Source organism: Perissodus microlepis, chromosome 17 (genome assembly GCF_051167445.1).
Source record: "Perissodus microlepis isolate ML-2025 ecotype Zambia chromosome 17, ASM5116744v1, whole genome shotgun sequence".
In the NCBI taxonomy this organism is placed as follows: Eukaryota; Metazoa; Chordata; class Actinopteri; order Cichliformes; family Cichlidae; genus Perissodus; species Perissodus microlepis.
The window spans coordinates 5,560,741-5,586,093 of NC_140477.1; the positions used below are offsets into that span (position 1 = coordinate 5,560,741).

The 25,353-nt window shown below is 41.6% G+C and overlaps 2 protein-coding genes and 1 non-coding gene across 9 annotated transcripts; 1 reads left to right on the forward strand and 2 right to left on the reverse strand.

The window, feature by feature from the left end:
* Positions 1-792: 792 nt before the first annotated feature.
* Positions 793-17,879, reverse strand: brd1a (bromodomain containing 1a). 5 transcript variants are annotated; one of them, XM_084909606.1, is made up of 13 exons: positions 17,764-17,879; positions 14,358-15,759; positions 14,111-14,279; positions 13,653-13,784; positions 13,402-13,530; positions 11,719-12,031; positions 11,293-11,613; positions 7,395-7,976; positions 6,860-7,001; positions 6,523-6,656; positions 4,379-4,488; positions 3,812-3,966; positions 793-3,105 (listed from the first exon to the last, which is right to left on the reverse strand). In XM_084909606.1, exons 2-13 carry the CDS (start codon positions 15,740-15,742, stop codon positions 2,922-2,924), a joined length of 3,756 nt encoding a protein of 1,251 aa, XP_084765732.1. In that variant the 5' UTR covers positions 15,743-15,759; positions 17,764-17,879; the 3' UTR covers positions 793-2,921. The 5 variants fall into 5 exon arrangements, with proteins under 5 accessions (XP_084765732.1, XP_084765730.1, XP_084765733.1 ...); XM_084909604.1 differs by lacking the exon at positions 17,764-17,879 and adding an exon at positions 16,972-17,291; XM_084909607.1 differs by lacking the exon at positions 17,764-17,879 and adding an exon at positions 16,627-16,744 and having other exon boundaries at positions 14,123-14,279.
* On the reverse strand, positions 12,235-12,307 carry trnak-cuu (transfer RNA lysine (anticodon CUU)). The gene has a single exon. It is a non-coding gene; the product is annotated as a tRNA-Lys (tRNA).
* Positions 16,901-25,345, forward strand: zbed4 (zinc finger, BED-type containing 4). Of its 3 annotated transcripts, XM_084909602.1 has the most exons (3): positions 17,864-17,977; positions 20,570-20,804; positions 21,003-25,345. In XM_084909602.1, the coding sequence occupies exons 2-3, from the start codon at positions 20,763-20,765 to the stop codon at positions 24,543-24,545; spliced, it is 3,585 nt and encodes a 1,194-aa protein (XP_084765728.1). In that variant the 5' UTR covers positions 17,864-17,977; positions 20,570-20,762; the 3' UTR covers positions 24,546-25,345. The 3 variants fall into 3 exon arrangements, with proteins under 3 accessions (XP_084765727.1, XP_084765728.1, XP_084765726.1); XM_084909601.1 differs by lacking the exon at positions 17,864-17,977 and adding an exon at positions 16,901-17,005 and having other exon boundaries at positions 20,570-25,344; XM_084909600.1 differs by having other exon boundaries at positions 20,570-25,344.
* Positions 25,346-25,353: the final 8 nt, after the last annotated feature.

Sequence of the window (25,353 nt, forward strand, 5' to 3'; positions counted from 1 at the left end):
AATCTGACGGCATGTGGAAAATGGATTTTGAAATTTCATCTGTATTTTTGTAGGTTTCATTTGTGGCCGTTTGTAGTACACCAAAGTAAACAATTAAATGACAGAAAGCTTCCAAAAAGGACCTTTGTTGTGGATTAATGAAAATCTTTTGCTTTATAAATACAGGACAGTCTGCACAATCTTCTGTTTCTTATATTAAGACATCTCAGGGATAATACATTAGTTAAAGTTCTTTACACTGGCAGAAGAGGCAGCTTCCAGTCCACCCCACTTACACATGGCAATTATTGATGTGGAAATTATTTCTATGGTTAAGAAAAACACAACAGCTAACATTGTGTGGGGCATTATTATGGCATGGGCATGTATGTCTGCCAGTGAAATCGGGTCACTAGTGTTTATTAATGATTTGACTGCTGGTGGAAGCAGCAGGATGAATTGTACTGCAGAAGTAGTCCCAGTTTCTCATGGCAAAGAAATGGGATATTTTTCAATGCCCAAGTTAAGCCACAATTTCAATCCACCTGACGCAGTAAAGGCCTTAAAGAACAATTCAAAGGAAGAAACGCAACATTTGGTGAGGTTCAAGATCGGAAAATGCAAAAGGATTTCATTCAACAATTAAAAACAGCCATTATGAAATTATGCTAGTCTAAGCCTCCGATGTATTAAAAGGTTGTAATTAGTTGACAGTCAATACAAATTATTGTTAATCCCTTGAATTCAAGTCTTCAAAGTCTGCACATCAATCTTTGATTTAAAATCTACTACGGTGATTCACAGACGCAAAACTACAAAGATTGTGTCTTTATTCAGCAAATTATGGATCTAACAGTATAAATGCACTCCAAGAGAGCTGAGAGCTTCATGTGGACCAGCAGTAAAACACCACTTACACACTGATGTATTAGCAACAATCTAATAACCATATCCACGATGGGCAACATTTTTCACATGCACTTTAAGTGTAACAAATAATTAATTTTGCTAGAGAGAGCATAATAAAAGGCTTGTTCGAGTAGCTTTAGATTATTAAACAGTTTAATTACCTATATGACTGTACAGTATGTACTAATATACATCCAGAAGCTGCATAAAAATTAAATTGATAAAACTTCTTGAATGCAATTTTGTACAGCAACAGAATTTTTTTTCAGTTGCAGATTAATTAGAAAAAACTGAGGCTTTAAAAAAATAAATAAATGTGCACTAGCTTAACAGTATACGTAAAGAAAAGAAAAAAAAAGGCTAAATGAGTTCTTATTTGTATGTTTTATTTTTTGCTTTACTACAAAAAACAAACAAAAAAAAAAAAAACAGTCCCAGCAACATTTTTGCATCATCTGATTAAAAAAAACAAAAACAAAAAACTACTACAGTTAAATACAAAATGAAATATACCAAAACTACCCAATGCTACCCAGAAAGAAAGAAAGAAAAACAGGCAAGAGTATAAAATAAAATATCTGGAAGTCTACAGCTACAAAAAAAAGTTAGAAAAACGTTACTTAAAAAGAAGGCAAGTATCCACCACAAAATGTGCCACTTTACCACAATCAGCTTGCACATCTTTCCTCGAATATAAAGTAATGCAAATACTTTACAATAAGTTAACGCAGGCGCATCTCCCTATGACTACAGCAAAACCAAGTAACAGTCTAATGTATCACATGGAAATACACTTTTTTTTCTCCTTTTTTGTTTTGTTTTTGGCAACAGTTTCAACACATCACACAGAGAAATCAATCTAAGACTTCTGGGTAGCAATGTTTTTGTTTTATGTTATTTTCTTGTTTTTCTTTTCTTCTTTTGGTTTCTTGAGAACATATGTTGTGTCCACAACATCACACACTGCCTGTATGAGTTTCAGAGGCTTACAAACTGTATACTATGTATTCAAATCATATAAATATATAATATATATATATATATATATATGTGTGTGTATATATATGAACAAAAATATACTAAAACTATTTGTAATACAAAATGATTTAATGCCAAATGGAAGCTTACGATAGAAACTTCAATAACTTAAAAAAAAAAATGAATAGGTTGATACTTTTCAGAAACATGACAATTTAGCCCTAATCTCCTTAATACAAAGGCTTTTGCGTTTGTTTTACTTTTTAAATTCTTGTTCACACAGCACTGGCAAAACAGCACTCCCCCTAGTGCCAAGAATGCGTCAAGTATAAATACTAAGAAAACACCTGTACAGTACTGATTCCTGTCAAACCTACAAAATAAGTTAATGTCGGCCAACTGTACACAGTATTTACATTTACAATACAAATGGAGCTGACTTGAGAATGTAAAGATAACCATAACATCAACACAGGCTTTGGCCACAAATTTGATGCCAGTGAAAAGCCTCTGTGAAAGCATGAAATGTACGATCTTGACCACTTGAGAAGTTTTGCGGCCCACTTTTAGCATGAGGACGACTGTGGCTGGATGCCAAATTAACGGTTTAAAGTTTAAGTCAGTGCGACAGTTTTAATTTTACTCTGAGTCTTGACACCACAGACTGATTTGGTAAAAGGCTACCAAAAACGTATGAAATTAATCACTGACACTTTTTTTTTTTTGCCTTGAAATGATAAAACGGCAGTCATGGGTGACTAGAGTGAGGGTGGCAAGGTGGGATGACAAAAATAGCAGTCTCTAAGCATGGAGGTGGTGAGGAGAGATCGACACATTCATTTCAGCAGCAGCCGTATCCCGTCGGGACGTGGTAGGAGTGTGTACAGACAGGAATGGATAAGGAAGAGACACCACCTGTTACAGCAGGTGCCCAGTAAACATTTCAGTCTCCTGCAGAGACAGAGGGGGTCCGGGATGGGTGTGAGGGTGAGGGTAGTCACAAGCTATTTGGTACAGGAGAGGTACAAATCTGTGTGTGTGGCAGAGAGTCAGAGTCAGTCTACGTCGCTGAGGTCGCTGACTGGCTCGTCCTGCACTATGCTCAGGTGGTTCATGGCACGGCTGAAGGCGATCTGGACAGCCTTACGGATGCTGGATGTGCGTCCTTCCATCATTTTAATCTTGTCTATGGTCTTGTCTATCCCCAGAGGAACCATCTTGGATCTAGGAAGCCATTGCCTGAAGGGGAAAGCAACACTAGTGTCACATCATTGGAAAAGCAGCTAGAGGTCAATGTTTCCTATGATTCTTGACAGGAAAATAGCACCCTGCTCACAGGAAAAAGCAAGAGAAAAGCTAAAAACACAACCTTAACATGACAACAACCATATATATTCTGGGTTTTGTTTATTTATTTTAAAGTAACTGACCACAAAAAACTCTTTAAAAAAGTTTAATATTTATGGAATACAATAAGCATCTATAATTATTTTCCCCTTCACAAACAGCTTTAATTATGACCGTTTTATCATTATTAGAAATGTTAATGTCTACACTGGCCCTGCAACATATCAGCAAATATCTTGGTATTTACTAGCATCAGTGGAGACTAAGCTAAGCTGTGTCATATCAACTTTGTGCTTGGTTTAAAAAAAAAAAAAGAAAGAAAAAGATGTGATGAACAGCTGAAAGACTAACACAGGTCAGTTCTGTCTAATATAGAAAATGTTCTTGTAAGAAAGCACAAAAAAATAAATTTTGCAATCAGTGCATCCCAAGTGTACATACAGGAAAGCTAAAAGGTTTTCTGCACGGTAACGGGAGTCATGCCAAAATAAATGTGTGTGTTTAGGAAGGTGTGAGGTTTTGCAGGGTTTTTTGTACACTATTTAAATGATCCAACTACCCACTTTACTGACTGATAAATACAGACACTGGCACTCACCAACTGCGCTTGTTGTCGAAGAAGAGGACGAGGTAGAGTTTCTCTTCTGCTTTGTACTGCATCTGTTCTCCAATGCGCAGCACGTCCAGGGGAGGCATGGGGATGGAGACCCCATTGTGCTGGCAGCCCACACGTGGCATGTGGGGGTCGATGATCTATTTGCAGTAGGGGAGGTAAAAGGGGACGTTACAAACACACACACTTATAAAACAAATGCAAAGATATAACAGAGAGATGTTTGCAATTTACACACACATGCACCTCCACTACCAGCTTGTGCCACTAAAATTTTGCTTCCTCATTTGTCCCTTCATGCAAAGCTCAAATTGCTGGTTTACAGAGAAATGCTGCCACCTAGAGCAAAAACTGAATATTTTTACAAGCAGCAATCTAGCCACGTTGCTGCTGAAAACAACAGCTGTAGTGAAAGGATTTCTTCGTCCTGTGGATAAAAGTGTCATAAATTTGCTATCAGTGTGTCCTCAGACTGGGAAGGAGGCAAGAAAATGTCAGAATAAAAAGATTACAGTCAGCGACTGTCATGCTTTCTCTCCCACAAGCACTCACCAAGGCAGGGTAGGAAGGGTATCCACTACATTTGGCCCAAACTAGCTTTAGGGGTTCCAATGCAACAGTTGCAGCACTAGCAGGCATCCAAATATTGCTGTTGCCAACCTCTATGGAAGTGGGAACAACACCAGACAAATTATGTGTGAGAGTTTAAACACACACAGAAACACATTTCAAAAAAATAAAGCCATGCTGCAAGTGCAGGGGCACCAAATCAGGGTGGGAAATTAACTTTGGGAGCCACGGTGAGAGACAGATATTAAAATTTACCAGCCACCCTCAGCTGTTAATTAACCAAAAGGGAATTTCAGATGAGGGCCGAGTCTCCAGATGCTGACTGGTTAGATGCCACGGTGGCAGCAGCGTATAAAGACTAGCCAGTCAGTGTCAAAATTCACAAGAACTTGGCTGGTAGCTGCAGTTAATTTCCAACCCTGATTTTATATGTATGTATGAATACCAGGTGTCTGCTGGTTAAATCAAGTTAAACCTCTGAGAGTGCTTTGACACACAGTAGCACAAAAACACAGTTCAGTCACATTATTTAATTTCAGAGACGTTTTGAAACGTACGGGACCAGCAGACAACTGGGAGTATACATAATGATGTTACTTACTAGTCGTACCAATTCAAACAGACTACAATACATATTTTGTTAATGTTGTTAATATAATCCCATTTTCACATATTTACACTGGATTGTCACGATACACACTGTATATTTTGGTCAAGAAGAAATTGGAGCCTTTTAACCCTTTAATACTAAGTTAATCATATTTTATGCAGGAGTTTTTTTGTGAAACTTTGGGACATCTATATCATCAGGGTAATTTTTTTTCCTGAGAAGGCTGCAAATTCACACGTTCACATATAATCAACCATGTCAACGACTCATTTTGAATGCCTTTTGAAAAAGAAAAAGAAAATCTATTGTTATTCAGTATTTTTTTTTTTGCACTTGCCTTATTAAGAAACAGTTAATAGCCAGGAAGCATGGCCGACAAGAGCAAATATAAGAAATTCCCTAAATGTAGGCTGTCAAAATAACGTGGACAGTCAACCTGCCATTGTCTGTCATATGTTTAGTTAAGGGTAATGTTTTAATCTAATAAAAACAGGAATTTTATCGCCACTTTTTCAAAACCATGCTGATTCTCATCCAATTAGTTTTTTTTGCTTTAATCCCATCTGGTTGCAATTTAACAATAAAAGCTGTCTTTAATATTTGAAATGAATACTAGGATCCCCAAACACCAGCTTCGTCAAAAATAAACTTCTCTAAAGGGATCTTAGTTTCTGCTTTCAAGGTAAATGACCTGCTCGGCATTGTTTTCAGCATTATTAATCTTTGGCTCTATTCTAAAGTGTGTCTTTTTCCCCGTCTCCCTCCCCTCACCACCAACCGTTCACAGCAGCCTGGAGCTGCCAGAGGTTTCTTCCTGTTAAAAACAAGTTTTTTTTCTTCCCACTGTCACCAAGTGCTTTGCTCACAGGGGGCAGTCTGATTCTTGGAGCTTCTTTGTATAACTTAGAGCAGAGGTTGGGGAAATCCAGGCCTCAAGGGCTATTGTCCTGCAGGTTTTAGACGTGTCCTTGATCCAACACAGCTGATTAAAATGCCTACATTACCTCCTCAACATGTCTTGAAGTTCTCCAGAGGCCTGGTAATGACCTAATCATTTGATTCAGGTGTGTTGACCCAGGGCGATATCTAAAACCTGCGGGACACCGGCCCCTGAGGACTGGAGTTCCCGGCCCCTGAGGACTGGAGTTCCCCACCCCTGACTTAGAGGATATTTATCTTACAATAAAGCACCTTGAGGTGACTATTGCTGTGATTTTGGATATATAAATAAACTAACTGATAATAACCAAGTTTAAAGACTACTCGTAAAATCTGTTTACACCCTAAAGTTGTTTAAAAAAAAAAAAAAAAAAAAAAGTTTCCTCTCTGTTGTTAACCTTGCATTTACCTCAAAAACCCAGTTTCACTATGGTTTTAATCGATTTTGTTTGCAGGACTGAGTAAGTTAATAAAGTATATTACAATTTAAAATAGTTAATATTTGTATTTCTGTGAAAGATGTCTACCCACTCCCCACACATGCATTTAAATTCTTTTGACAATCTGGTCACGTTACCAGCAGCGATTCGTGCAGCTTTTGCAAAATTCCCAGTTTCGATGCAGGCGATTAATTCGCTCTTGTCATCCACAGTGTTTCTCCGGACTAAGGCGGGTTTTCCCTTCCCACATTTTGGAAGACTGAGAATGGTGCTAAAAGCAAAACACAAGAAAAACACAACACAAAGTCAACTTTCAAAAATATCTGGTGGCACGCATGCTTTGATAATAAAGATCAGATACACAGCTGCCTAAACAGGCAAACTGCCTGCAGCAGGCCTGTGTTACATTATCTGCTGCTTCTTCATTTGTATTCAGCTGCAGATTATCGATGTGGAGGGGAACAAAATTTTTACCTGGTGTTTCCCTGCAGACTGCTACATGAGGATATGGATGACTCAGAGGCGCAGCGTCTTCGAGGCTCCACAGGTCTACTAGTTCTGCTGGTTTCTTCTACTTTTTTCTGCTCCTCGACCTGAAGAGCACCACTTGGCAGGCCTAAAAGAAGCAGAGCAGCGAATTCCAAAAATATTAGACTGAGATCTAAAGGCCACAATCAAATGACAATGATCAAGCTACAGATTGTTAAGCCATTCTCTGATTAAAGCCAACAGATAAAAAGGAGTAAACAAGGGAAGTTAATTAGGACTGACTGAGATGACTTTTATGACAACTCTCTGCATTGTTTGTGATGATAGATTAAGAGGTTGGAGGTATAGCTCAATATTAATGTAGTAATTTAATCAGAACCTTTCTATTTCTTAAATACTAGAACACAAAAGCAGAATTTACCGCATGTAAGAACGTTAAAACAAGAGACCATATGCAGAATCAATCAATGTTTATTTAAAATCTTGTGTTTTCAGAGGACTTCCTCAGTAAACTTCTCACCAGTGTCGAGTCGTTTAACTGGAGACTCGCCTGACTCTTCACGCTCTTCTTCTCCTCCCTCCTCCTCTGCATCCCTGCTGCTGCTGTGCTTCCTCTTCTTGCCATGAAGAAGAGTCTCCAGCCTGGGTATGACCACTGACAGGAAGGACTTGGAACCTAGCTGTGCGTCATCTTCATCTTGCTCCTCCTCGCCCTCTTTTCCGTCAGTCCTGTCGGACTCTTCGTCTCCGCTCCTGGGTAGCTTCTGCGGGCTGGCTGCCTTCGACTTGCGGAAGAGAACGGCGGTTCTGCGGTTAACCGCGCCTGTGGGCTCTGCGAGGGTCGACGTTGCCACCACGCTCACATCACCTTCTAACAAAGGGTCCTGGAGGCTGTTGTGTGCGTGGCCATTGAGGCATGCGGGAGAGGAGAGCAGGTCTGGTATTTCCCCATCCAGCTTGGCTCGCTTGCCATGAACCTTGTCTTCACAGTCAGGGGCGGCATCTATTGGTTTTAGGGTTGGGGGTTCGGGATCTGTGTCTGAGTGGATGAGGGGAGGAATGGTATCCGATGGCTCCAGTTTTGGAGGAAGAGACTTATCTCCTGTGGGGCAGCGAACAGTGAAACAATAAACAGTGGTGAGCTTTATCATCACACAGGGTTCTAACAGTGTAGTGGTAGCTCAGTTGCCTGCCAGGCTTAAGTGAACCACTAAGCACAGTGGATATTTTTTAAAGACCAAAGCAACTACTATTTAGTTAGCTACTGTATAGGTCTCTCTGTGTCTCTCCTCCTGGGTGCAGGACTGTTCTGGCTGAGGCACTGCACAATTACCAATTAGCATTACAGTGATGGAGAGCTGCACATGAGTCAAATACAAAATTAAACTATATATGAACCACTAGCGCTTCCCAGTGCTGCAGCCGCAGACGGGTCTAACAGTATTCCTTGTGGGAAAATGATTTTAAACATCTAAGTTTTATACATTGTATTTAATGTAAAGGAATGTTAAATTACTAACCACTGACACAATGAGTTCAACATACAGTCCTTCGTGTATAAATACTGTTTGAAGCCCATACCATCTTATAAAAAAACAAAATGTAATCCTAAAGTGTCCATGACAGAGACCTTTCACTAACAATAATTTGCTGCAGTGCCCACACTTTCTCCTTGTGTTTGCACAAATGCTGATGTTGCACATTATTATATGACCTTTTGTTTATCATACAAGTAAAACAAGCAGTGATTAGCAAAAACAGGGTGATCTTTATAAAAAAATGAACAATGAATTTTTCCTTTGCACTAGCACATTGTAATGCCATCTTTGAATTGCAAACTCTTAATTTCAATAAGTGGCTTTAAGCTTGAGGAAGCCACTGCAGTCACACTCTGTGTGTGTGTGTGTGTGTGTGTGTGTGTGTGTGTGTGTGTGTGTGTGTGTGTGTGTGTGTGTGAGATCATGTCAAAAGATGCTGGAAGGTGATGGTGGAAGGTTATTTTTCCATAGATGTGGACAATGCCACTTCCTCAGACCCATTCAGGGATGAGTTCCAAGAGGGAACACACGCATGTTTTTGGGATTTAGCAATAACACCTTTTATCTGATGCTAAAGCACAACCACCACTGACAAGTAAACCTCGAGTTGTTCCGATTTGGTTCAGTGAGTCGGAATAAAGACTTCACAAATCGCTTTGTGTATCAGAAAGCTCTTTGAACAATTCTAGTTTTAAAGTTTAGCCATCCTTTACACTGTATAGATCAAAGCTAGCGAGTTTTGTTTTTCACACATCTACAGTTTTTTTAACCACCTGTGAAACTCTTCCTGAATAAAAATGAAACAATACTGTATTTTTATACATTTTGTTTCTACAGTCAGACTCGTGGGAGTCTGCAGTAACTATTTAGTGTTTTATTTCATATTATTTATTTATCAAAATATACACTCATGGTGTGCTTAAAGCAAGGAACATTTCTGTGACTGAAATTAGAGGGGAGAGGGTGCAAAGGTCTGAGCATCTTTTTTCTCTCCTTACATTCAGGTCAGTTTTTATGCACCAATTTGTGGCTTTTCTGCTGCAGTCTTTTTGGTCACATGTTCCAAAACCCTGGACTTTAATAGCTTGTATGGGTTTCTTCGAGATTGCTGCTCATGTTCAAAGACGTTTAGCATAGTAACAAAATCCTAATCACATGTTTCAGATATGTTAGTCAAACTATTATTTTACAATTAGTGAGCAAATAAGGAAGGAACCAATCCAAGTTTGAAAAATATCACCTAATAGATAGCTTTGTTGTATTTGAATGTTTTATTATGGATACCTATGATTGTACAAAGCACATACAAATGTTATTATTAAATGAGTAGGGAATATTGGTCTCCTGTGGCTGTAAACATACATAGTTAGCCATCATCTTGCTGGATGACAGACTGCTTTTGGGACCAAAATTCAGATAAATGCAACAACACGTGTGTTTTAGTATTATAGGTAGCAGCGTATGTATCGAGCCTGCAGTTCTCCTAGGAAATGACAGGGGCCACCTACACCTTTAAGGAGTCTAATCTAGCCTCACAAAATTAAGAGGGAGGGGGACACCCACAAATAGTGTAGATACCACAATAGCTCCACTCCAATTTGCTGATAACAAAGACAGTAAGAGTCGGGTATGAAAATATTTTTCTTGTTGTCCATTTTGTTTGTTATTGAGAAATCTGCTTTGTTCCATAGGCTAGAATGTTTGCAATGCCTAACAATAGTTTTTGTTGGGTTCTTTGCAGCCAAGTGACCGTGAGCCATGTGATGTTCAATTGTCTGCCATTTCGATGAGTGTGACAGTGTAGTGACAGAGAATAAAGTGTCTGTTACACAGAGTAGTCTGGTGCATGACCATCTGGCAGCCACTGGTCGCTAGGAAAAACATGTACTCTCTGACCAAATGGGAGAAAGCCTCCTTGGGATTGTTTTGCTCACTTACAGATATCTGCATTTACCTGCCACTAGCAGGAAATATGCAGACTTGTCTGAGAACGCTTGAGAAAGTTTGACTTCAAAGTAAAAGCTGTGTCTCAGGGCTGCAGCCAACATGTGCAACTTTTACTTTGTAACTGAGTTTTCTTCCTTTCTGGTTTGTGTGACATTTTTTAGTATCTCTCAGCTAGTAGTTAGAGAATGTTTGCAGACAAAGGCACATCTTCCTACAGGTGACTGGAACAAAGCAACTACATGGAGGATGACTGTATGTTTGGGGATGTGTAAACATTCTCCAATTTTACCCAGCAGCAGACAGCATCTTCCAGGAACCCACCAACCAGTCAGGGAATGCACGTTTTACCTTTGTGGTTGCATCACATCCAATATTAATTAAACAGTCTGTCACCAACATGTCAGTGATTTAACACGAGTAATTACTACTCATTTTGATACTGATTACTACACTCCTGTATTGTAACCTCTCTACTAGAAATATATCTATTTATCTGTCCATTTATGAATTTGAAAAAGCTTCCTGGGTGGAAAAATTACCAAATTTTACTCTAAACTTGTGTTAAAAATTAATATAAAGTAGCTACTTGTTAGAAAATAATATAATAATCAAAATGCTCTAAGAGTTTTCACCTCATCAACATAGTATACAATTTACAAACATCACCATATCTGAAAGAAATGCTCACTTCCATATAAACAGAGCAGGTTTCATAATCATTCTTAAAACTAAACTGTGATATTGTGAGTTTCCCGTCCTCCCGACATGCTTTATAGAGAGAACATCATGGGACTTTCTGGTTGTGGTTAGGCTAGGTTAAGACTTAGGTCTGACCTTTGACCTGTACTCGTGATTCTCTTTACAATCGCAGAGACTGTGACGACCAGTGGGTCAAGCAGAAAACCAACTTCAAAATAAAGCAGTCACACATACCGTCATCCTCGGAGAAATGCCCATTGGGCCTCAGTCTTTCTTCCTTAGCTGTAACCAGCTCTGGGAGGGAGAGTGCTGTTGAAGACGATGCTGAAGTTGTTGGAGATGACGAGGAAGAACAGTGGTGGTGAGAGGGTAGAACTCTCTTCAGGCTCATTTCGTTGCGCACATCATTGATGGTCTTTTTCAGCAACTTGAGCCGCTTGCTGCGGGAGGGGCTGGACTTCATGGCACAGGTGAGATCAAACTTCTCAAGTAGCTGCTGCAGCTGCTTGTCCAGAGGCAGCTGCTCCCGATTAGCTGGTACTAGTAAACGGTCCACTATGAAGAGAATTAAAACAAAAAACAAACAAGGAATCATTAGAAGATATAAAGTAGTTATGGTTAATCTAACTAGTTATTCAGAGAGGCGTGCTCTTCCCTTACCATCCTCCCAAGAAAACGATGGTGGTGCTTTGACTTCCGGAGCATCTGCAAAATGCATGCCGCTCTCCGTGTCAAAGCCGATTTTCTCTGCATCTCGACGGGCCTTTCTGAGCAAGGCCCCACCCTGGTCTCGGAGTCGCACAGCAGCCCGATAGAAGTAGGTGTCCTTTGAGTTATATTTCATACAATTTTCAATAATGAGGTTAAAGTCATCCTCAAATTGATCAAAGTTGTTGTAGCCTTGGGCATCGATGCGTTTCCGCATGGTGGAAAAGTCCATCGGGTGTTTGATGTGGTCGAGATAATCAGGCACCTACGAGAAAGCATCAGAAATATGAATATTTTGTAAATTACTTTTAATAATGTTTTTTAAAAAATTAAGCAATGTTTGAACTTGGCTTTTTAAATTAAAGATTCTTGACAGCAATTCAACCATATAGAAATTCCACCCACTCAATAACAGAGTCTATTCCAAGAATCAGGAACCTACTCAAACAGATTCAAGATCAAAAGCTGCGCCCAACGTGGGGCTCGAACCCACGACCCTGAGATTAAGAGTCTCATGCTCTACCGACTGAGCTAGCCGGGCTTATGAGGAAGAGCACCCTTCACCTCGAAGGCCTCCCGACCATGCAGCAGACCATGAGCTCTTGTTACACATTCACCCTAACAGGAAGTCACATTGCTTAACACTTTTACAGGATGGGGGGTGGGGTGGAGTAATGTCTAACATGAGTCACAGAGATCAGAACATGTGACTGGAGCAAGCAGTTGAGCGCTGGTTGCTTGCGTGAAGCTTCTAACAAATGTTTGAGAAAATACAGAATAGAAAATTCTTTAGTAATTTTAAAAAGTCTTATTTTGTGTGCCAATGATTTATAGTCAAGATGTTCACAGACATAAAATGTACTTTACCAGAGTACAAAAGTGATCTAATTGACTTCCAAAATTAATTTATGTCAATGTACCATTTCTGGTACACTCATCTGACAGTCAGGAAAAGGAACTAAAGGCAAAACACAAGGGAAAGTGTAGAAATCTGAACAAATAAGCCCTCTTTATAGCCAAATTTTACAGTTCTTTAGACCAATAGTCTTCTGGCATCTTAACTCCCTCTGTTCTCTTTTTTCCCCTTCAGCTTCAACAAGTTGCAGCAGATGGCTGCCCCTCCCTGAGCCTGGTTCTGTCAGAGGTTTCTTCCTTTTAAAAAGGAGTTTTTCCTTCCCACTGTCACCAAGTGCTTGCTCATAGGGAGTTGTCAGATTGTTGTGGTTTCCCTCTGACATTGTAGGATCTTCATCCTACAATACAAAATGCCTTGAGGCAGCAGTTTTTGTGATTTCGTGCTATATAAATCCCAACCAGCACACACCTTAACTATCTATCTGTTGCCAGATATTACAGTTGTTCCTATAAGCATGTCAGCACTTTTTCTTATCCACTATTCTTCTTCAAGGAGCTGGCATAATGATACATGGCACATCCCATGTGTTATTCAGTGTTTGAATTGTATGTGTCATTAGTGAAAACACAGCAAGGAACTTGGCAGAAACAAGGCAGAGCCAGAAAGAAGCTTACAGTTTTAAACTTCTGCACAGAATAATTAACAGTACTACAGTGTGAATCAAAGTACAATCATGGATAGAATAGATGGAAAGTGTTTGAATATTTGCTGCAGATCACCTCAGTGACATCGACAGGCTGGGTGAAGATCCTGGCCTGATCTTTTGCCTGGAGCTGGTCCAAGAGGGCTCTGAGCAAAATGCTAAAGGGTGTTAACTGCATCTCTAGAAGCGTCTCCTGCAGTTTAATCTACAAGAAAACACAAAAGATAACAGTGAGCATCATCACATTTTTGTTTTGTTTGAACTTTTTCTTAAGATATTAAGACAAGCACAACTCTGTCCAACCATGCATCACTCCCCTGTCTTTACCTCTTCCCGCTTGAGCTTCTCCCTCTTGCGAATTAGTTCCAGCAGCAGTCTGGCTCTCTCTAGGTCATGTCGGAGGCGGTGCCATTCCTTCAGCTGTTCCTTAAGTGCCCTGCTTTCCTCTTCACTCTGCCTCTGGGGAACGCATGGAAATAAAAAAAAATATAAGGCACATAAAAGAACTGAACACCAGAAAATTATCAACTTGCACAAATTCTCAACAAACAAATGCAACAGCAACTTCTTTCATTTGGCACATAAGATGCCCATTTCACAGCAAACTGCTATTGATTCACACAGCATGGTCAAAAATCTCATTAACACAAGCAATAAAGTGTTGAACGAAAACATTAAATTGTAACAAAAGCATAATTTATGACTGTGCAAATAATGAGACAATATATTTGAAAACCTTGGGAAAAAGATAAATGAAGGCTACAAGTCTTGTGCGCTTAACTGACAGAGGAACAAACCGGTTGCACATTCTTCTGTGACTGCAGTCTTGTCTGAAGGCGTCTGATGAGGGGCAACCCATTCCTGGACTGCCTTTTCAGTCTCCAGTAACTGAGGACCAGTTCTACAAAGACTTTCTTCTTCTGTATTGATACTTGATTCAGAATGGTTTGTAACCTAGAGGGATGAAAATGAGGGATTTTAGAAAACCAAAGCCATTTCCCACTTAAGTAGAAGGTTGTAAAAAAAATATACCTGTGAGCAGGAAAAGTAGGCACAGTAGCAGGCGGTACAGCTTCACTTTCCACATCAGGCTCGGGCTTCTTGCTCTTACTCTTCCGTTTCTGTTTTCCTTTGGACTGTCCTTTGCCCTTGTCCCCTTTCTTACAAAGTCCATTTCTGAGTTTGGCTTCATCATACATGGCAAGAGGTCTCCTCACACACCCGTTAGGTGTGTGGGCGCCACAATAGGCCGTCTTTTTCACAGAGAAGGTGGGTTCTCCTGTTTCTGTCACCTCTTTGATCGGCTCCATCTTCATGAATAGACCAGCCTTTTGGGCACAGCTGACATGGAAGGCAGTGTAACAGTTGGCTTTGTGGCACTGGATGCAAGCACCGACCCCTTTCTCCTTGCAGAGGTAGCACGTGAGCTTCCAGCGTGCTGGAGGAATGTGGCTGATGCCGTCGATGGGCTCAATGAAGGTGGTATTGGAGAAGCCCACCTCTGGGACCCAGAGGGCACAGACTACATGGCCCCAGCGGTCATCATCAGTCTTTTTTACTGCTCCGCCCTTATTAGGGCAAAGGATGCACTCTGCTGGCTGAGTCGGCAACTGAAGGCAGTGTCTGCAGTGCCACTGACCCTCGGGAATGTAGGGTACTCCGTAACACTCTTGGTGTACGGCCACATTGCACATGTCACAAAACAGGATCGCGTTGCTGTTGTGACACTCTCCGTCCATGCAGATGCAGCAGACAGCATCATCATCGATAGGAGCTTGCCTTTCGCTCCCTTTGTCCAGACTCTCCAGGTACAATTCTTTCTCAAAGCGATCAATAAGGAACTCAAAAACATTGTGAGACACCTGACTAACCCCTTCGCTTCGTCGTTTTTCATTGACCAAATCCAGCCAGGCGTAATCTTCTTCATCCATGTCATACTCTGTTTCCTCATCTAGTTCTTCCTCCGTCTTATCTATATATTTATAAAAGGCAGATGGGCGTTTAGGAACAGCTGGAAGATTATATTCTACAGTTCGGAATTTAGGCTCTGGAAGTTTTGGGCTAGCGTGGCTACCAGCGTGGTGTCCACCTCCCTCTACATGGCCTGCGATGGCAAGTGCGGCATTCTTCTTCTCCTTGTTTTTCAGTCTCACTGACCTCAGGAGGACCTGCTGCTTCGATTTTTCCGCATTCTCCTTATTGCTGGTGCATTCCATTATCTCTTGCACCATGGGGTCATCATCCGAGATCACGTCCAGCTTGTCATATATGCTGAGCCGGTGGATGCGGCCATCGAGTTCGAACTCTACCATGCGCTGCGCCTGGGCATAGGTCAAGATCTGCTTGTTGGGCGAGGGCTTGATAGGAGACGGCGGCCTCTGCACCGCAACCCGGTGCTGCCGAGCCTTCTTCTTCATCTTGACGCTCCGTGTTGCTGTGGAGATACACCACAGGGATAGCGGTTAGACATGTGTATGGGATGCCTGGAAGCATCCCAGTTGAATTTTCAAATAAAGGTAATAACAGTTACATTAGAAAATTAGGTTATTTACCTAATCACAGTAAAATACAATAATTTCACTGCAAACTTAAAGACAGACTTAATTATCTGATACAGCTTCTTTTATGCTCAACATTGCAACGAAAATAAAGTGTAAACACGCAAATAAGATGCCTGGTAAAAATAAGTGTACCTGTTTAACTGACAAGCAACATCTTCTTATTTCTTATTCCAAGTTATGTCTTTTAAATGAGAAGGGGGGGGGGGGGGGAGTTCAACACTCTGTGGGTTAAATGTATTAGAAAGTAACAGAGTTTTGGTGACTAAGAGGGCAAAAGAAACTTACAGTTTTCACCGATGCCCCTGCCCCCCCAAAACACAGATTAGCTGTTGTAAATTAGAACATAGCAGCCAGTTTTTACGTTACAATTTTATCAATGAGCCCATGCATTTAAATGGGGGAGGGAGGCGGTTACACGGGGCAATATGGGAGCGCAGGAGTTAGCACTTACCCATTTGCTGCAGAGGTGTAACGCCTTTTTAGCAAGGACTCGCAGCCAAAGTGGCCAAGGTGCTAACAATAACATTAGCTAGCCAGCTAACTAGCAGACGGAGCTAACCGTCCGCTAAACGGAGCGAATCGCGTAAAAAACACAAAAACAAAAAAAACCAGTAGCCCTTAAAAGGCCGCACTATAGCTAGTTAAGCCTATACATATTTTTTTCTTTTTGCATTTGCACAGCATGTCCCCTTTTCGCCAACGCACCGACCACAGCATAGCAAATAAAACCCAGCACATACCTCAAATTCACGAGCAGTTTTGCTAGCCAGCAGTCCTACAAAGCAATGGCAATACGGCCTACTAAGTGGCGCTAATTCCGGGCACAATGTTCTCATCCAACGGGCGATACGGGGCTCTTTTCAGTTGCTAATAAAAGAGGAAGAGGCCGCTTTGTACCTTGAAGTTTCGATATTAAACTCTACACAAAGCACACAAGTATTTGCTGTGTGGGCCATTTACTGGCTAGAGTCACTCGTTAGCCACAGTCGAGCAGAGGCAAATAGCAGTAAGAGCAGCAGCCGCACGAACGGATCATCCCCCAACACAACAATGCGTTTCAGCAGACAACTCCCACCCGTACGCACCGGTCTACGTGTGACGCTGGAGGTCATGTCTGTGGTGAGTCGTAGATTTCACACAAAAGCCCATCTGTCACACAATCAGTGCGTTGCCTTTTGTAATAACCATACTAGCATTGCAAAGACAAAGCTGCAAACCTAACAAAGCGCGAATACGGACAGTAGCGCTATGTAAGGAAAGCTGAGACATGTCTGTTTTGACTCTGGGGGCCGTGGCTATCGAGTCATAAGAGCAGCGGATAAGAAGACTTTCAGAGTGTCATGCCTGTCTGTCATGCTCTAGCGTTATTATTTGCTCTTGTAGTAATAGAGGACAGGTTGGAGGACACAAGCAGAACAACATGCCACACCCCAGTGACCGGTCCACTGGGCCCAGACGTCTTTTTTAAGGGCAAGAACCCCCCACTCGGTTTAGCGCAGTTATAATTTGCATTGATTAAAATATTTTGCATTTACTTTTTTTTTGGACCCCAACGTGGCACTCCAGACCGTGAACGCAACACACGCGAAAAGTTATTAATTAACTGATTTATTATTTCGCAATAACAAATGGATGTGTTAGTTTTTTGTCCTGTTACACCTGCAGCATGCGTAAATTTCTAAAAAAAAATCTAATTATTTTAATTTCTGTGAAAATAGGTTATTAGGTGGTGTAAACGGGTCGACAAGTTAACTGAATATGCAAATGAAGTAATTGGATCTATCATTAGAACGGACTAGTTAAACATTTCTGTTTATAATTAGTGAAAAGTCAAAGTAAAACACCGTGTTATGCAACTTAATACTAAAATTTATTACCCCCTTCGCCATACTGGAGACCCAGTGCCCGGTGACATCATTAAAACCTGTTCCTTCCGTCCGTCGCTGTGTGGAGCTGCTTCGGCCGAACGCGAACTGCTAGCAAACCAGGAGACAAAAGCAACAAAAGTGAACCCCCCTCCGGATCAATCAAATGTGTCATATTTAACCGTTTAGGAACCGAAACCCAGTGAACAAGTCGCCGTACTCAACAGTAAGTATACCGAACTCGTATGTGTGTGTGAAAGGGGCTGAATGTGGCGAGGACGTCGCGGTGAGTCTAGGTCTGATTCGGATCCCGTGTGGTTCGTGTGTCGCCACGGCTGGGTTCTGCCTCGCCAGGTTAGCTAGTGTGTCCTGTGTGTGGCCTAGCTGGCAGCTAACCAGCTAGCAGTCATGGTGTGGTCCGAAATGTGCTGAACGTGTTCCTCGGGGTAATGCAAGGCTAATAAGATAATTGTAAATGCTGTTATTTTTTGTGATACAAATCCACGCCACACAAGTGTTGTGTCTGCGTGGTTTTTTGTCTGTTATTAGCCTTGCGGCTAAGACAGTTAGCACCAGGATAGCCACCGTGGTGTTTACTGATGATGTAGCTTAACTGCCAGTAATGTTTATTATAGAACGTATTGGCATATATTGGTGGTGCAAGTTTAATGGTAAGTGTGACTTTTTGTTCGTTAGGGGTCGAGTCGAAAGCCGGTGTGTAAATACCTATTCACAAGTTCTCTGCTAAGAGAAGATGCAGGCTAGTTAGCGTTGGCTATTTCTGCTGTCCTCTCGCATCTTCCTGACTAGCGCTTTAGCCAAACCCGGAAAACTGGTTTGCCACTGCTCAAGTAGAAAATTACTTGTTACATTTTGTTACATTTAAAAGCCCCATCTCGTAATAGTATTTCGTTTTAAAGTTGGTTGTTTTTGGACACATTTTAATGTGTGATTTATATCTAATCTAAATGTGAATTTTAGATATATTTTTCTCTTTTTTTGTTTGTTTTACTTTGTATTAGAAAGCTCATATTTAAAATAACCAGATTTACATTTGAGCGAGTACTTAAGCTAATGTTCTCAGAGCTGATGTATTTTTTTAGTTGCACACATTTGGGTGTTAACACTGAGTGAGTTTTGTAGTTAAGGAAAAATTGCTTCAGCACTGACCCTAGTTTCTTTTATTTGGTTTACACAGCATTCTCTCAGTTAGCTGGCACATAGAGGCACTATGTTATTATATGTTATTATAAATTTGGCAGTAAATATTACTGCCAAATTTTACCGAGGTAATGGAACAGAGGCATAACATTAATTTGTCATTCCTAATGGACCACATTAGACCTGACCCCATGGTCTATTATGTGTCTGCAGTTAGGTTGAATTATATATTTTTTTTTTAACACCTTTCAGAATGAAAATGCCTCCACCAATAAGGCTCAAGGGGCTCACAGGAATGATTTGAATATTGAAAGTATGAATGAATCCTATGCTATGGCTTTCCTAGTAACTGAATTTAACACTCGAGGGAGATTTTGTGCTGATGTGATAGAAAGCTACCGTTATGAAAACACCAAATGGCAGCACATATTGGACAAGACAATAATAAGAATTTTTGTTATATTTTTCCTTTAATTTTTCACTTGCTTGTTGCACCTGGGTATATAAAATTGTATTATATCAGATTATCATACTTTTATACCAAAAAAGGTTATTACATTGTAGGTTAGTACTCTCAAAAGTGTTTTTCTTGCAGTCGTACAGGTTTGTTTTTGCTGATAAACTGCTCAAAGATTTCAATACAATTTAATCTACATACTCAAGAATGTACTTGAGTAAAGTTTTAAACAGCTTGGCTGTTGTGCAGCATATTTTTAGTGGTACATAAATGTGATATGTTACTTAATACAATCAGACAAATGGTAAATGGCCTATATTTGTATAGCGCTTTACTTAGTCCCTAAGGACCCCAAAGCGCTTTACACTACATTCATTCACCCATTCACACACACATTTACACACTGGTGATGGCAAGCTACATTGTAGCCACTGACAGAGCCGAGGCTGCTGGACACTGGCGCCACCGGGCCCTCTGACCACCACCAGTAGGCAACGGGTGAAGTGTCTTGCTCAAGGACACATCGACTGAGACCGTCCGAGCCGGGGCTCAAACCGGCAACCTTCCGATTACAAGACGAACTGCCAACTCTTGAGCCACGACCGCCCCATATAAGTCAGATACGGGGCGACGATGAGGAAACTGTTCAAATCATTACATGTGTCAAAAGATTTTTATTAAGTCTTGCGCTGTGGAAGTACAGGATTTTGCAACTTGGAACAATGATCGCATGAAGCAGCAATTCAACGGAACGGTACACTTTGAGCAGTGCTCTGCTCATGAATTTCCTAGGTAGCCGAGTGCATTTAAAAGCTATGACGCAATACTTGAGCATCACAATGATCCTTAAAAGTGCAAGCTGCACCTGAATACTGCAAGACTAAGCCTCAACCCGTCTGTGTCTATTCCGACAGAATGGTTTACCCCTTACAAAATCAAAATTTCTATGTTTACTAAAACTGTGCTTGCAGAGTCAAATCAATTAGCAGTCCTTGTAAATTGTACGTGTAATGAAACCTGATTTTACAGAAGTGGTTTTGTTTTTTAATCTCTATACTTTCTTGTGGCTGTGTGTGGCTAAATGAAAGTACAATCTGCTGTTTATGGCACAACATGTTGTGTTACTGGTTTTTGGAGTCGTGTTTATTTTTAGAATACCCTTATCTGATCTATTTTCTCTCCCTTCCTATCTTTCTCTAGGTCTTGTAGGGAGGAGTGGAGCTACTCCAGTCATAAATGGAGAGGGACGAGCACGCGCTCTGTGTCCTGGACGGCAACACCCACATCCCAACACCTGCTTGAGAGCTGCTGTATCGATGACCACAGTTGAAAAAAGCGATTGCATTTGACACCGCAGACCTGACTATTCTACAGAAACGCTTGGGCTGCTGCCATGGATGGGGAGGAAGAGGTCCCACATATGGGCGAGGAAATGGTCAGTGAACCTAATGGCTCCATAGAACGCAGAAAAAGAGAGGCAAAAGGGACCTGCCTGAAAATTGAAGGGCAGGATGGCTATGTGTTCAAATCCTACAGCATTAGTCCCCGTGAAACTGCTGATGCAAAGTCACCTGCTTGCTCCTCAATAACACTGGATAAAGACTCTCTTCCTTGTTTCAACTTTTCTTCTCAGGGTGACGGACTGTTTGAGACAGACACGGCAAATAAGAGTGCTGCAGCTTCTCCCACTCTTTCAGACAAATGCCTAAACATTGACACCGAGGGAAATGGAGAGAGTGAAAAGTGTGAAAATGGCAGTGAATTGAGTGAACATGGCAAAGGGGAGATCCAGGATGCTAATGGAATGGAGGAAGAAACCCAGGATGATGACAGACTACCCTTTGGCAGCTCAGTTGGCCCTTTTGTAACTAAAGATGGCGATGACTATAGCAATTTACTAAGTGGATACACAAGCACCCTTTATGATGTCGCCATGGACGCTGTCACTCAGAGTCTTTTGTCATCTATGAGGAGTCAGACCAACCCACGGAAAAAATCTCCAGCATGGAATCATTTCTGCATATCACCACGAGACAGTACCAAAGCAATCTGTTTATACTGCATGAAAGAGTTCAGTCGGGGTAAGAACGAAAAAGACCTCAGCACGAGTTGTTTAATGAGGCACGTACGAAGGGCTCACCCCACTGTGCTTTTGCAAGACGGAGCCGACGCATCCTCAAATAATCTGACTAGCCCTCTTGCCTCATCTTTGATACCTCCCTCCCCAAATTCACCAAAAAACGGAGACTTGACAAATAGCATTGTTAGCTCTGCCTCAAAAAACACTTCACCGTCCACCTCCTCAGCTGAAAATTCAGACCTGTCATCCAAAGAAGTGTTACCCAAAGTCGAACCAAAACTAGAACCGTATGCCAATGCCGACGCTGTTTGCAGCACCCTCCCATCCTCACATTCCAATGAAAACAATGCCGAAGACATGTCAGACGGAGGGCCTGAGCGCCTTCCAGGGACCCCAAAAAGCTCTAGCTCCCGTCGCAGGTCAGCTGTATGGAAACATTTCTACCTGTCGCCTGCTGATAATTCCAAAGCAGTATGCATTCATTGCATGAATGAATTCAGTAGGGGTAAAAATGGAAAGGATCTGGGGACAAGCTGTCTTATCCGGCATATGTGGAGAGCCCACAAAGAGGTTGTAATTGAGGAGAATGGACAGGGAAATCACATTCCACCACCCTATACTAACCCGCCCTCGCTGCTGTCCCGCACTCAACTACAGGATCCACTGGAACTCAAAAAAGAATCACCCCTTCTTCCATCATCACCAGAAACCATATCAGATGAACTACCCCAAAGCATGGAGGAAAGCATGGATATAAAGGAAGAATCTGATGAGGTGATGCATCTCTCAGGGCAGGAGACCACACTCAACCTCTCCTTCAAAACTCATGGGGAGGACACACCCCTGACTTCATCACCATGTGACCTCTCTGAAGGCCCCAGCCTCAATCAGGATCATTCAGTTTTTCAGCAAAACAAAAAGATCATGAAACGGGTTAAATCAGAAGTGTGGCACCATTTCATAGTGTCACCTGTTGACCAGTTAAAAGCACTGTGCCGTTACTGTCCGTGTGTCATCAGTCGGGGGAAACGGGGCGATTTTGGTACAAGCTGCTTAATGAGACATCTAATGAGACGTCACCCAGATGTCCTCAAAAACCAAAAAAGCACAGATGATAAGGAATCTTCCCCTCATCCCTACACCAATCTCACTGCAACAGATCCAGTTTCAGCCAAAGAAACTGAGAGTCCCCTTAGTGAGAAAAAAACACAAACCCTGCCTGTTTTCAGTAAAAAGACGTCAAAACTGTGGAATCATTTTTCCATTTCGCCTGCTGACCCTACAAAGGTGGTTTGTTTGCACTGTAGCCGCACAATTAGCAGAGGCAAAAAGACTACAAACCTCGGCACAAGCTGCCTTTTCAGGCACATGCAGAGGTTTCATGGACATGTTCTTGAAAGTAACAATACTATCTCAGGTGATGTGCCGTCTGCTGAAATTCATGTTAAACAAGAGCTCATGGACACTTCTGTTTATGAAACGGAACAGAATCGTGAGAGATTTGATGAACACCACCCGGTTGCCAAAAAAATCACCAAACTTATTGCAGAAATGCTCGCACTGGATCTTCAGCCATCAGCTATGGTGGAGAATGCTGGACTGAATCGACTGCTAGAGTACCTCCAGCCTCAGTATTCTCTACCACCCTCTTCTTACTTTACCAGCACTGCCATACCAGATATGTACGAAAGGGTGAAGGAGGTTGTGTTGACCCACCTGAAAGAAGCTGAAGGTGGTGTTGTCCACTTCACAACTAGTATTTGGGTCAGTAGCCAGACAAGGGAATACCTAACCCTTACCGCCCACTGGGCGACATACGAGTCAAGTGTCAGACCCCAAGGTCAAGACTTTCACTGTTCTGCTCTCCTAAGTGTCTCACAAATAGACTCTGATCATGATATGCATGACATCCCAAAGCAGCTCGAGTATCTGTGGGATTCTTGGATCAACTCATCAGGGCTGAAAAAGGGGTTCACTGTAACAGACAACACCACCATCAAAAACACTTTGGAGGACCACGGTCACGTCACCATGCAGTGTTTTGGACACACCATCGACCTCATTGTTAGTGAAGCCATAAAGAGCCAGCGAATGGTTCAGAACCTTCTGAGTATTGCACGAAAGATCTGTGAGCGTGTGCACCGCTCAGCAAAGGCCAAGGAGAAGCTGGCTGAGCTCCAGAGGGTCCATCAGCTGCCAGAGAACCAGCTCATTCAGGACGTCCCTTCCAAATGGATGACCTCCTTTTTCATGCTGGAACGACTGGTTGAGCAAAAGAAAGCCATCGACGAGATGTCGATCGAGTGCAATTTCAGGGAAATGATCAGCTGCGATCAGTGGGAAGTAATGTTGTCAGTCTGCAATGCACTGAAACCTTTCGAAGTCGCCTGCAGGGAGATGAGCAACCGCACTGCCACTCTGGGACAAGTGATACCACTCATTCATATTCTCAACAGAAAAATAGACTTGCTGTTTGACGAGACCGTGGGAATAGACAACATGCTCAAGTCTCTAAAGGAAGCGATGGTGAGCAGGATGTCTGCAACTCTTCACGACCCTCAATACATCTGGGCAACCATGCTGGACCCACGATACAAAACGTCATTGTTCACAGAGGAAGAAGCTGAAAGATGTAAACAAGACCTGATCCGGGAGCTGGACATGTCCTGTTCTACCTCAGTTGCAGTCAAGCCTCTGCTGCACAACGGCTGCAATGAGGCCAACGTTTCATCCAGCACCGCAAATTCAAACAAGGACAACCTCTGGTCCTTGATGGCTGACATCAGGCAAAAGATAAAAAACGAGGAGAAGCCAAAGTCCTCAGAGCTGGCAGTGCTGGAGTATCTTGAGGAAGACATACTCGATCAAAGCTGTGACCCCCTTGACTACTGGAACCTGAAAAAGTTCCTATGGCCTGATCTTGCCAAAGTAGCCGCCCGCTACGTGGGTTGCCCTCCGAGCATCGTCCCAGCAGAGACACTGTTCAGCACAGCTAGTGTCAACTGTGCCCTGAATCAGCCCAGGCCTTTGCTAGAAAACATGGAGGGTCTGCTGTTCCTCAAGGTCAACCTCCCCTTGATTTATTTTCAGTACTGATCATAATTATTTTGTTGAGCATTAACTTGAAAACCCTTTATTTAAGGACCAAGTTGCATAGCTGTGAAATGGGGGGTGGGGTTCTGTCGGGCAAAATGTAAAATATCATTGAATACACTGATTTTCAATGCAAAGGCCAGATCGAGGCTTTATTGTATTCTCTGTACTACTGTTAAAACACTTTGGAGCTGTTGTGATGAAAAGTCTCAGAAGTGTATCAGGGAGGGAGGGTTTTTCTAGCTGTAGGGGTTGGTGATAATGTGTTTGCTTCTAAATCAATGTTTTTCCTTTGTCTACTCTCTCCTTGTGCCTTATCCAAAACTACTTCAGGTCAAAAACGCTGTAAATATTGTTGAAATTGCGCAGATCACGTCAGGATGCTTTTTTTTTAAATATTATGATTAAAGATAAGAGTTGTTTTCTGAATGAAAACACGGCCCCCAAAAAATAAATAAATGCTGTGACTGAAAGATATTTTAAGTTTATATTATTTAATTTCCATTGTGAATTTGTGGCTCATGGTACTGTCATTTAGAATTAGTTTTTTTTTTTTTTTTAACTTGCTGATATGTTTTTAATGAGATCATGTATAATATTGCTGTATTTTCTGAATAATGGGGTTTGTTTGGAATATACAATTTGTCTCTCAAGCACAATTTAAGTTTATGTCCAGGGGTTTAAATTATGGGTTTATTATTGAGTAAAACAATGTACTGTACATTTTTATATTAAATGACTTCTGAACCTAATTTCATAAATGTTTTAGCATTGAGACTGGAAACATGCAAATTTTAGTCATTTGTAAATA

Coding starts and splice junctions, on each gene's coding strand:
- brd1a (XM_084909606.1), bottom strand. CDS start 15,742: ATGAAGAAGAAGGCTCGGCAGCACCGGGTTGCGGTGCAGAGGCCGCCG. Junction 14,280..14,357: donor CCTACTTTTCCTGCTCACAG/GTATATTTTTTT, acceptor TCATCCCTCTAG/GTTACAAACCATTCTGAATC. Junction 7,977..11,292: donor GCATTTCTCCGAGGATGACG/GTATGTGTGACT, acceptor GCTGCCCCACAG/GAGATAAGTCTCTTCCTCCA.
- zbed4 (XM_084909601.1), top strand. CDS start 20,763: ATGGATGGGGAGGAAGAGGTCCCACATATGGGCGAGGAAATGGTCAGT.